Below are 12,243 nucleotides of genomic sequence, written 5' to 3'. Positions count from 1 at the left end.
GGGCTGGGTTCACACAACATGTCAAGTCCTAAACGTGAGTTAACAAATCAATAACATGAATCAGGTAACACGTGATGTCCAAACCAATTATGCCTTAAACTGATGACATGCTTCATACAATGTGCAAAGACAGCAGCTCAGTTCTCAAAACATGCTGAACCACAAACTACCCAACCACATCCAGCCAGAAAGTTGAGAAGAGCTCTTGGAAACTTGGTTAGGGCAACCATATCTTGGCTGCAGGATTTTGAACACCCATTAGATGGCAGCAAAGAGAAACAGAAATCTAACTTTTGACTGCCATCTAATGGTTATCCAGATTCCTGCAGCTTGTTTAGGTAGCCCTAAACTTGTTTCCTGAATATTTTATTTATTGATTCATTTATTTTCCAATATATATATCTCAATGGGGTCTGGGCAGGTACCAAGATAAGCCATGTGATACCATTCCCTACCCATAAATAAAATAAAAACACTAAAGAAGGTGCCTCAGACAACTAAGGGCCAAAACCACAATCAAACAGATCACTTTTAACTTGCTTGCAAACAGCAGCAGGGTTGGGGCCATCCATACCTCCAAGGGGAGGGCACTCCAAAAAGTGGGGTCACCCCCAAGAAGGCCTGTCACCTGGTCCACATCCCACATTCCTTACCACAAGGAGGAACCCACAACAGTTCCTCTCTAGTAGTCCAGACAGGACAGGCAAATTCTCCCCTCACAAGTGTTGCCTGAAACATGCAGGAATTTTGAACCGGGTCCAGAGCCCTACCGGTAAGCCACACAGTGACCTAATGCTGGGGTCCCACCAGAAATCCAGCCCCAAACTCAGCCAAATCCTGTGGCCCCCAGGCCTCTCCATGGGCAGTCCCACTAGAGCACCCCACGCTAGTCCCACCAGGGGTGAGAGATGAAGGCAGTGATTTGCAGCAAGAGCCCTGAGGCAGGCGGGCCAGCTGCAGAGCACGTAATGCTGCCTGCCTGCACATCCCTCTCTCCAGGGGACTGGTGAAGCCCACCCTCCAGCGGGGTCTAACATCGGCCTCCCACCTCCACCCAGCCATGCCATTCCACTCTCGGCAGCTGGGGCGGGCGAGGGCGGCAGAGGCAGAGGCAGGCCGAGCAGCAGCCCCTCTCTCTCTCTTCCGGCCTCCCCAGTGCCCCACCCCCATGAGTCGGGAGGCCCCCAGAGCCGCACCAGCACCAGCACCATGAAAACTAAACTTGCTGATTTCTGCCAAGGTCATTTTTTACATCCATGCCAAGGAGCGCACAAAGAGAGACTTGCAGTGAAACTGATTGGAAGCCAGCTCGGAAGAGAAAGAAAGATCGTGCTCCCACATTCCTACCCCCCTCCCAAATGCCAAGACAAAGGAGTGGAGGGGATGCAACGGATGGATGTTAAGCATTACAGCTCAGCGGAGCCTCCATTTTCAGCAGCATCAAAACTTTCAGCATTCCATACAGTTGCAGTGGACGGAGAAGGATTCTTGCTTTGGCACTTTTAGGAAGTATGTTGCTGGAAGCTGAAACATTAACACATTATGATTATTATTGATGAAATGCTTATAATTGCCTCGTGTCTAACCTGCATCTGCAAAACCACCCTGTCTCCCCTCCTCTCCCCCCAGCTCCTCCCCCCATTACACCCTGCATCATTCTAGCCCTCTGTGCCTCTGAGAAAGTGAGCTGCAGCTTGCAAAAGCTTCTGCCTTGGAGAAACATTCGTGAGTCGAACCCTGATTTGGGGCTGGAAAGAGAAGGGAGATTCTTTGCTCAGGGACAAGAGGGGGGTCTATTTTGAGTGTGTATGAAGCATCCTGTTGTCCAGGCTTGTTCCTGTATTCAAGACCAGCTACAAAAAGAAACAACAACAGAACTGAATTTAGAATTGAAACAGCTGCAGGCTGGTTTAGCACATCGGGCACTCGCAGCAAATGTGGCTCCTCCACTCCTGAGTCCCCAGCCCAATCGCACCACTAAGAAAAGGGCAAACGTTTTCTATCTGTGAGTTAACAGACCCAGAGGGTGTGCGGTTGGGAAACGAGCTTACTTTAGTGAGCTGATTACAGTCCTAGACCTGAGCAACTTAAAAAGTAAACTACTGTAGATGCTCTTTGCAGAACAAGCCAGGGTGCAGCACATAGAATGAAAAATATTCCTGCCTGTGAGCGTCAAAAGCGTCTGCCTTTCTCTTTTGGACTTTCTGTTCCAGAAAAATAACATTCAGAAGAAACCCGAAACACAACAGCACGCACCAACCCATTTCTCCTGTTGTTGCCCTCACCTGCCGTCGGAGCACGCTTCCCCCCAAATCGCCAGACACACCTGCACCGAAGGCCTTTCCAGTCACCCACCGCATCACCGCCCTTTTATGTTGAGGGCTGGATGAAGCCCTTGCGACTGGATGGGTCTCCCCTGCGCGAATCTTTCAGGAGCTCAGAGACAGCAACACATCATCTCAGCAAGGGGAAGGAAGAGGGGCTTGCTGGGCATCCTGCCAGCGAGAAGCAAGATCGAGGGACAGGTGCACGGGGCAAGAGCTGTGGCAAACGCTCCGGTCTGGGGAAGAGCAGAATTAAGGAACAAAACCTTGAAAGCAGAAGCAGAAATTGCCAGAGGCTTTCATGGCGATAACATGTGGCTTATCTCAAGGTATACATTTTAGCAAAGGAGGCAACAGTGTAGTTAAGTCTTGTGCAACACTGCATAATGCGCCATGAAACTGGCAGCATTTCAGGGGTCGCAGGAACCATTTCATCAGTTTGCCTTCTTGGAAATAGGTGACCTTTGACTGGCCACATCCTCCCCAGCAGCATGTTGTGGCAGTGCCTCCAAATACTCTTAAAAGTCCAAATCTGCCCCCTCTGCTAAAATGATTGGGACTCCAGGTTTATAGATTTCAAAAATATCTTTCAGAAATACGTTAAAAACATCACACACATACACACATGAAACCCAGATCGCAGGTAACATTATTTGTCATTGAAACACGCAGTGCCACATGTCCTCCAGTAAGTGTGCCCGTAAAGACGAGGCGCCTGCCCGTCCCTCTGGGGAAGAGCAACCCCCCAAAGGAGTCTGTTTGGAGCAGGAAGAGAAGCTTCAGGGTGGGTGAGCTCTGGCCAGCAACGGCACACTCACCAGATTGGGCTCTTTCAGGCCAAACTCAGAGAAACACAGGCAGATGATGATGTCCCAAGGGCAACTGGGTGGAAAACCAAATACACTGTACATGTTTATACAATAAAATGTGTACAGAGTGAAATTAAATGCATCCAGACTGCACAGCGTTATCCTAACTAGCTAAATTTGGGGGGCGGGGGAGACATTTCAAAGCCAATTTCATGCCAAGAGAATAGCAGCATCTTTTAAGAAAAAATCTGGGTGGAGAAGTCAGGGAAGAAGGATGCTATGGGCACTGGGCAGCCAGAAAGGCCCTCTCCCTGAAATCAGCATCATGAATGCACGATGGGCCTCTGACCCTGACTGAGAAGGGCCAGGATGGAGAGTAGAAAAGACCAGCCTCCAATATTCTGCCCACAAGTTCTTGAGACCAACCTTGGTCAATGTAGGCTCAGCCAGGCTTTGGACCCGAGCAGGGCCAGCTCTTAACTGGGGACTGTCTGGAAATTTTGGGGCAAAGGATTAGACTGAGAGGCCCAAAAAACAGTTGCAGAAGTCAACAACCCCAAGCCGCTTTGGCCAAGACACCTGCATGGCTGAGTTCGGCTTAAGAGTGATTGTGCTTACAGCACCAGAAATGCACCAAACTCATGCAGTATTGGCAAGAGGTGTTTGCTCGTCTTACCCCATGCACCCAGACTTACCCGGCACTACTCTGAGCAGACAGCTGAGACTGCCCCTGCCTGCACTAGATGCGGCTGCACTTGTCTTTGCAGCCTGCATGGCAGAGCTCATGCACAGAAATGTTCCCCGCAGATGGAAAGCAAAGTGGATCAAAACCAGGAAATGAAAGGGTGTGAAACTGCTAGCCTGGGGGGGGGGGCAACTGGCTGGTGGCTGGTCTGGCTGTTAAAACCCAGCCACTTTTAGTATGCTCTGTGAAGAAGGCCAGGTTAAGCCATTACAGGGTCTCCCTGTTGGAGCAGAACCCACCACGTGAACACAGAACGGTAGTTATTAAGCCAGGCAGGCTGTGCCAACCCAGCCATTAGACAGGCCACCCTCAAGGACATTTCAAGGGAAAGAAGGTCAAACATTTCCTGGAATGGAGACAAGGACAGGAGGGCTAGGAAGAGGCCAGCATCTGGTTCAGCGCTTCCCCTGGCTGCATGGAACCACTGGGGGGAAATGTTGACATCTTTGGGCACATAGTTGGGGGGGGGGGGAGAGAGAGGCCACCCCCATTTCAGCCTAGCTTTCCTATCTGTCTTCCCCACAACTGGTGATCTTCCAAGAACAGCCGGCAGGAAATGGCAGCCCTCCCCATCCCTCTGAGCCCCACCAAGTGACTCTAAACCGGTTTCCCGCCTTCTGTGAAAGAAATCCCTCAACCCAACAAGCAGAAATGGGCGTCTCCTGGGCGGGTGCAGCTGCTGTTCTTGGGGAAGCAGGTCAGGTAGCTGCCCTTCCAGGAACGCAAATTCTGAGGCTTGCGGCCGGTGGAACAACCCAGGTAATTCCCTTTAATCTCAGGACTCCCTTTGAAGTGAGACATCAGCAAGCACCTTGTAAGCCTCCCCAAGAAGCAGGGTAGGCAGGAAACAGGAATCTAGGCGGGATCTTCCAATTTCCTCTCCGCGGGATCAACAGGGAATGTTTTATAAGAAATATAAGAACTGCCTAAGATTCTGTTTTCTTAAAAACAGAGAATAAAGTTCAGCTTTATTATGAAAAGATGCTTATGAGTGTGTGGGAAATTGTTTCTCAAACCTCAGAAGTCAAGGGGGGGCCTCTTCCCCGCCCCACAAAGAGCAGAACCAGATTCAGGTGCAGGAGGAAAAACAACACAACCCACTGTGCGCTCTTTTCTTGGGACAAGATCTGGATTCCTTAGGCACCAAATTATACTTGGAAAATAGGCCTGATCTTTCTTTCTTCCTTTCACGACAGCTCTGGTCTTCCCAAACCACAGGTCCCCGGTGCTGGAAGAACGAACTCTGCCTTGGCTGTAGGCATTTCTCCCCTGCTGGCTCTCCCCCACCCGCGCAATCTGCACATCTCATTGTGTGTTGCTGCTGCTGTATTTCTCCTGCAAGTGTGGGCGCATTCTTTTTGCTTTAAATGTGTTTCATAAACTGCCATGAGCAATTTCTGAACTAGCACAACAGGATACCAAAACTCATATAAATAATTAATGTTACTAGAAATGTTCTATGATTCTCTGATCTTTTTGGATTTTCTCAGAAAATAAAAACTTCCCTGCCAAATTCATGAAAACCTTACAAAGAAACAAACCAACAGTTTTAAAATCCCAAGACAGTTGTCGGCTGCAAGCAACGGGGGCCAACGCTGCAGAACCATTTTCTCTGAGCAGCAGCAGCAAAAGCTCTTTTACAAATAACTACTGTCCCTCACTCTCTTGGCACTGCATTTACCTGCCAGGTAAGAGGGGTGCTGTGCTCATGGTCAGTCTCTAACCGAAGCAGACACCAGACCCCAATCCTCGTGGGAGGGCCCGCCCTCCATCTCAGGAAGGGTCTGCTACCCCCCCTTCTTTCTCATGCCCTCCCAGTTTAGCACTTGCCTCTGGCGCCATGCTTGTTGACTTTGCAGAACGATGTCCAGGTCAAAGGCAGCGTGTTTGTTTGTCTTTCTAATGCTCACCAGGTGACAGGAGAAATCGGCAACCATTTAAAGGAAAGCAGCATCGCTTGCTGTCCACCATGTTGAATGTGGCTCCCCAGCTCCGCTAAGGAAGTTGGTATGGGCCGAACTACATGCACTGCATGAGATCTGGAACTGGTTACACTCCAGCCACCCATCTGTGAGGCACCCTATTTGGATTTCCCTCCACACCATCCTTTCCTAAGCTCCTGCAGTGAAGCCGCTCTTCAGACGTGTCTTAATCGTGTTGCCTACCCCGGACTGCAACGTCTGTGGTGGGCTACGCAGACAAAGTTCCAGACCCTGGCTGAAAATTCTGGACAAGCACTGAATGCCTGCAGAGGTGCAGAAAGTGCCTGTGCTGTGTTTTCATGGGAATCTGGCAGTCCTCCCCAAAGGGCTTGCAGGGACTCAGTGTACTTGCTTTGCCCTGGGATTGGGGCAGAATTCATTCCAACCCAACAGGGCTTCTCAGGGCTGGGAATGAGGGGCCCAAACCCAGGGAAGGTGAAGGCAAAGAAGGCGCTGCAGGGTTCTGCAGAGGAAGCTGCAGGGGAGAAAGGGGAGAACGCCATTCCCCGCTCAGTCGGCCTGCAACCTCCTTCTGCCTCTTGCCAGGCTGATGGGAAGAGAAGAGAAAACAAACAGGATAACGGTCTTTGGTATTTTTCACAGCCTCTCAAGAGCCACTTTGTAGAGCTGAGAAGACCCTGAATCATCAGCACAAAACCTCTTGAGCAAGCTCAAAGGCTGAAGGGAAGCACAATGTCCTCTCTCCAACTGCTCTAGCAAATGAACGGCCAGCAGCTTCAAGCAACAGCCGTTTCACCCGTGAAGCTGCAGCAGACTTTGGAGAAGCCACAAGCTCACATTTCCGGGATCTCTCAATGACCTCTTGCATCTCCATGCGCACAGAGCCAACATCAGCCCAGTGCAGCTGCGCCATTGCGTCTTCCTCTGCCTGGCCGGGCGAAGACACACCAGCTGCACCTGTCTTGCAGAAGGAAGAGGATGGCAATGTGCAGGGAGGGGGCGTCGTGCAACCAAAGTCCCCTCTCATTGCTGGGGAAGAGTCTGAAGCAGCATTGCTTTCCCCGCCCTTCCCCACCCTCTTCACTGGCCATGCCTGAAGTGGGAAGCAAAGGGCAGCTGGCCTTCTCGGTGGGGGCACCTCAATTTCTGAAACTCCTTCGCCTTGTCCACCTCCCTCATCAACAATGCCAGGCCCTGGCAAAAATCATCATCACCTGAGCAAGCTTTGGGAAGGTGATCAGTACCATCCTAGAATGCATCTCTTTCCCCAGTTTGAAGCTGGCTTGAGGTTCCTGAAGGTGTATATTTCATTTTCACTACTATTGTTTTTGTTCTGAGGTTGGGTTAATTCCACCCATCACCTGCCATACTGCTGGCTCTGCCGTACTGCCCTGGGTTGACAAGCCCGTACGTGCATACAGACAAGATTCTCACAAACATAAAAAATACCAGGACAATGATGCCAACAGGGGAACCAGATCCTGCAACAAACCAAGGTGTCCACTTTGCCCCCACAACTACACCCACAGCACCATCTCACACACAAGGTTAGAGGTGTCTACCCATGCTCTTCCTCCAAGGTGGGACATGCCATCATCTGCCAGCGATGCCCCTCTGGATTCTACACAGGACAAGTCTTGGGCAAAAGAGTTAAGGACACCAGTTTGTCATCAGGACTGAAAGGAAAGCAAAGTTTAGAGCATTTCATCCTCCGAGACGCTCCACTGCAAGTCTCAAAGTCACCACTTTGGAAAAAAGAGACCTTACTCGCAGAGCTGAGCAGGGGACAGCTGAGCTCCCGTACACCTCCAGAGGTTTCAGGCGATCTCAGAAGGTCTCAACAAATGCAATGGGTTTTTAACCCTTTATAGTGGCAACTGATAAAGTGCCTGTAATCTGTCTCACGTGTAACCTGCATCTGCATAACCAGCCCTTCTTCCCCCACCTTCCCCATCTCTCCCCAATTTAAATCCTCCACCTGCCCAGCCACTCCTCCGTGTAGCCGATGAACTGCAGCTGACAAAACCTGGTGCCTTTTCGTAACATCTGTGACTCAGAAAAGGTGCTACTAGATTCCTTCTGATTTTTTGCCACCCTCGGCTAACACGGCTCTCCTATAAAGCCTTAGCCCTGAAGCTGCCACCAAAAGTAATGACCAAGAGTCTGGGCACAACACTTGAGAGATTTCTTCCTGCACTTTAAAAATTTATTCCTGCGAGGCAAGCTCCAAGAACAGCCCCAGATATCCAGAGCCCTCACGGCTGTATTGTGACTATATATGTTGAAATGGAACAAAGTTCTTTAAAAAAAAAAAGATGGGAGGCACTGAAAAGGCTCTGCATAGGTCCCTCTAGGACCATCCCATGGCTAGCAAAGCAAATTAGGCCAAGGTATGTCCACCAGCTTAGCATCTTCTTAACTAGACAAATCTGAAATTTGGACAAGTATTACTGATTTTAAATTGCAGGTGTATGCCCCAGCTTTCTGCACACATCAGCCTTCAAAAAATAATCTCAGAAAAGAAAAGCAAAATTTTGTTGTGCTGTCTGACAAATTCTGAGTCAAGGAAGAAAGCAGAGTTAGCCTAACCCTCTCATATTCACACAAGCAGATGCCTCCAAGATCTCCCTGAAAGAAAACTCCAACGCAGCAGAGGAGAAAATCCCCAGGAAAGATTGCTGGTCCCACCACAGATCAGTCTGCTTTTCAACGCTCTCTGGATGCTTTGGCCAAGCAGAAGTGGCCACATTCATTCAAAGACGGGATTTACGCAGCACACCAAACTGAGCTTGCCATGCTAAACCACAAACATTCCTTTCTCCAGTCCGCGTTATGCCCACAAAATAAACAACTAATACCAATGTGCCACTCTTCACATTTGCAGTTCACACCCTGTACATTTGTCTGGCCATTTGCAAAAACCCAACACAACAACTCAGGCTGCTAAGAAGGGAGAGCAAAACGGTCTTTCTCCCATTGCTTCTAACAGCTCCTCTGAGCTGGGACGTAAAAGGAGGGAGTAACTTGCATTCAGGCATTTTTGCAACCAGGAGCTTTCCCCAGTGGCTGTCGCCAGTGGCTGGGCTGGTGGTGGAGAGATGTGGGGGGGACACTGAGACTGGAGAGAGGGGGCAAAAGTTCCCATCAGGAAACAGTCCATCAACTCCACAGAGCGAGAGCTGCAGCCCCACTGCGAAGAAACCTCCCCGCCACCTGAGTTCCCAGAAGCCACAGTGAGCCAGAAAAAAAGAAACCCTAAAACAAGGCCCTGTCAAAATCAGCTTTCTGATAATCAGGCTGCTTGTGATCTCTAGCTGGGGATAAGTTTACTTTGGAGTTCTTTTTTTAAAAAAATATTGTGTTTGTTATGAAACTAATGATTATCATTATAGTTGCCTTGTTTGGGTACTTTCTGTTTATTCTGGAATGTTTGGGGCACAACTGGTGGAAGGCAAGGCACAACAGGAGCTCTGACCCAATGAGGCACGGTCCAAGCAGTCCGGGGAAAGCTGGGCAGAGATTTAGCTAGGAGCAGAGACCGGCAGGCCTGTTTATTGCTCTATTTTTATTCTTTGGGTCTGGCATGATGACCGGAGGCCATGCCTGCTCGCTTGCACCGATACTTGAGATGGGCAGAGAGTGTTGGCAGCTTCTGCTTACCCAGAGAAAGAAGCAGACTGCTACTTTCACTCTGTGCTAAAACGAGAACTAAATATTTGGGGAAACCCATGGGATCGGGTGGAAAGAGGGCACCAGGAGGGCCACCAAGAGGAGCCACCCTGCCCTTCCCTGTCCAAGTGTGAGAACCCGCACAGCCTTGCCAGGAGCGGCTGTGCACTCTGGACTCCTTCGCCTTGCCAAGAAGAAACCAGCTCCCCAGAGCGGCTGGACTCTGCTCTGCCGGGCAGGATGAGCTGGCTGCTATCCAAGGTGGACGGCCACAGGAACAGGCACGGGCAGCCACCCCAACAAAGCCCACCCAGTTCACGGCCAGCAAAGCTGCTCTCAGCAGGAGACCACGTGGAGACCCAGACCCCCTGCTAGGGGGTCCCCAAGCACAGGGCAGCCTTTCCCATTCACTCGCTTGAGTGACGCAGTGTGTCACTCGTGGCCCAAATTTCAGCCAGTTGCTCACATGCTGTGCAACTCCTCGGAGAGGGGTCCCAAGGGGTCTGGGCACTGCATGTATTCTTAAACTCCCTCTTGGTCTGGCAGAGGGGCCTCAGGGGGCCGCTCCCCGGTGGCATTAAAAAAGGCAGTAAGGTTCAGGAGAAGGACTGGGGGGGTGGCATCCACACTGCAGAGAGGGGGCTCAAGCCACCGCTGGCCAGGAGAAGGGCTGGCGAGAAAGTCAGTCAGCTGTGCAAAAGGCCACAATTTCGGATTGGGGTTCATAAGGAAAAGGATCAGAAAGGACCCTGCCAATCTGGCAACTCCCTTCCATGGGAGTGTAACTGTGTAACGCAGCCATTTCATCACACCACTCTGCTTGTCTTGCCGCCAAAGGGCACAGCAGAAAGGGGGGAGGCGCTGCAGAAAAGAACAAGAGGAGTGTCCAGCCTCGCTACAAATCTCACGACGGGTGCATCATGAAGCTTTCCTCTGCTGGAATCATTCTTCTGCTGTAGCTCAGACTGAATGCTCCCCAAAGGGAGAAACTCCTCTACACCGGAGTTGTGGGGTGGGGAAAACCAAGTTATCTATGACGTGGCGTGGCGTGGCATGAGGAAGTGGGGGATGGAGGTTTGGGGTCATCCAATGGTGGTGAGTCAGGACAGAGAAAAGGGCTTCTGTGTCTAGCCCACCAACAAGGGCATCTGCTGCCCAAAGAGGGGGCAGCAGAATGGAGTGGACAGATGACCACTTGATCCAGAAAGTGCCCCTTCACTGGCTGACAACAGGAAGAGCAGGTTTGGGCCACAGCCCTCGATGCCAACCTTCTTCCTGTGCTGGGAACCCTGTATCGACCAGCGTCGAATCACAAGTAACAACAGGGGAGGCCCAAAGGCAGAGATCGCCCCCAGGGGAGCCTGTCCACACACGGGCTGCCAGTTTCTTGTTTGGAATAAAAAGGAATCTAATTTGACAAGCTTTCCTGGCACAAGAGAGGGAAAACAGGAAGGTGCTTCACTGCTAGTTTCTGCCCACCTGCAGCCTGCCAGGGCCTATGGGCCACTCCCGTGCCTAAGCCCCAGCACTGCCAGGCCTCACTCAGCAGCCAGAAGGGCAAAGCATCTGCACTGGACACTTGGGGGATGCGATCCAAGGCCTGTTTGCCAGGCCCCAGACTAGATCGTATGGCTGGAGATGGGCCCACTGCTTCTCCCCTAACTATCATCCGCAGTCAAAGGAGTCCATCTCACAGTTCACCCACCATCCTGTGGCCTTCCTCAGTGCCTCCATGCAGGGACAAATTCAGCCGCATTTGGTTAACAGGAGCAGCAACAGATTAGCCAAGAATGCCGGGCTTTAAAAGCTGCATTCTTTTAAGAAGGGTGATTTTGGCCAATGCCAGACCCCCCGTGCCTTTCACAGAGGCCACTGTCTCTTGTGCCCAGAACTCCTTTAGTGTGCCAGTGATGCTGGGGGGACCCAGGCCACTAAAAGCCAGAGACTCATGTGCAACTGCAGGTTGCATTCATACCTCACACTTAACCCAGTTTCTGAATTAAGCCATTTTCTGGGTTCGCAAAGTACACAGAATCATAGACTTGCCAAACAGGGAGGATTCATCCAGCACACTAAGCCACAGAAGATAAACATATGAACCAAGGCTAACGCTAATCCCTGATCAGCAGGTTGGACAGTGAAAGGCGGTGTAACGGTTCCACCCGATTCCGCCCCTCGTGGGCCACGTCCGCGTGTGGTGCCCAGAAGTGGACGTGGCCAACAAGGGGCAGAATCGGGTGGAACCGTGGTAGTTCTGGGTACCACACGCGGAGGAGGATTCCGAGACCCCAAACCAGCTTCAGAGGAGCATAAGGAGGAACAAAATCAGAGACTGGAGGAAACCAGTAGCTTCATTCCGAGAAAGGGAAGCAGAAGGGAGGATGGAGAGAAGAGAGGTATCGATAACGTTCATACAGAGAACTTTGTACCATCTTGGGGGCAGACCCAGAATAATGAATGTGAATTCCAGGAGGAGGATCCCAGTTAGGTCTCTAGAAAACCTTCCAACCAGGAAGAGGAGCTGGACAGGGAAACCATCCCTGCCCCTTTGAAAGACTGTGACAAAAATGCTGTGCATCTCAGAACGTCCCCGTGCAGCGGGTGCCTTCCTGCTTTTTAGGCTCTGTTGCGCGGAAGCAGGCAGGCACTTGCCCAAATCCGCCAGGACGCCTCTGAGCAGCTCATGGGGGAAGAAATGCACAGGAGCAGCCCATTTGCTGCCATCCCATGCACACACACACAAGCACACGCCT

The 12,243-nt window shown here is 51.0% G+C and overlaps 1 protein-coding gene across 3 annotated transcripts in view; it reads right to left on the bottom strand.

Annotated features, from left to right (window-relative positions):
• Nucleotides 1–12,243, bottom strand: part of RXRA (retinoid X receptor alpha) — a 105,701-nt gene that overhangs the window by 51,637 nt on the left and 41,821 nt on the right. For 2 of the 3 annotated variants that reach the window (XM_063316003.1, XM_063316005.1), the window contains exon 1: nucleotides 2,327–2,366. The exons of the other annotated variant lie outside the window; for it this stretch is intronic. In XM_063316003.1, the coding sequence (XP_063172073.1) occupies nucleotides 2,327–2,360 (34 nt within the window). In that variant the 5' untranslated portion in view covers nucleotides 2,361–2,366. Of the gene's footprint in view, nucleotides 1–2,326; nucleotides 2,367–12,243 lie in introns of those variants that run through there. 3 annotated transcript variants of the gene reach the window in all.

The sequence above is a fragment of the Candoia aspera genome, chromosome 16 (genome assembly GCF_035149785.1).
Source record: "Candoia aspera isolate rCanAsp1 chromosome 16, rCanAsp1.hap2, whole genome shotgun sequence".
NCBI lineage: Eukaryota > Metazoa > Chordata > Lepidosauria > Squamata > Boidae > Candoia > Candoia aspera.
This window is presented reverse-complemented; position numbering and strand designations above follow the sequence as displayed.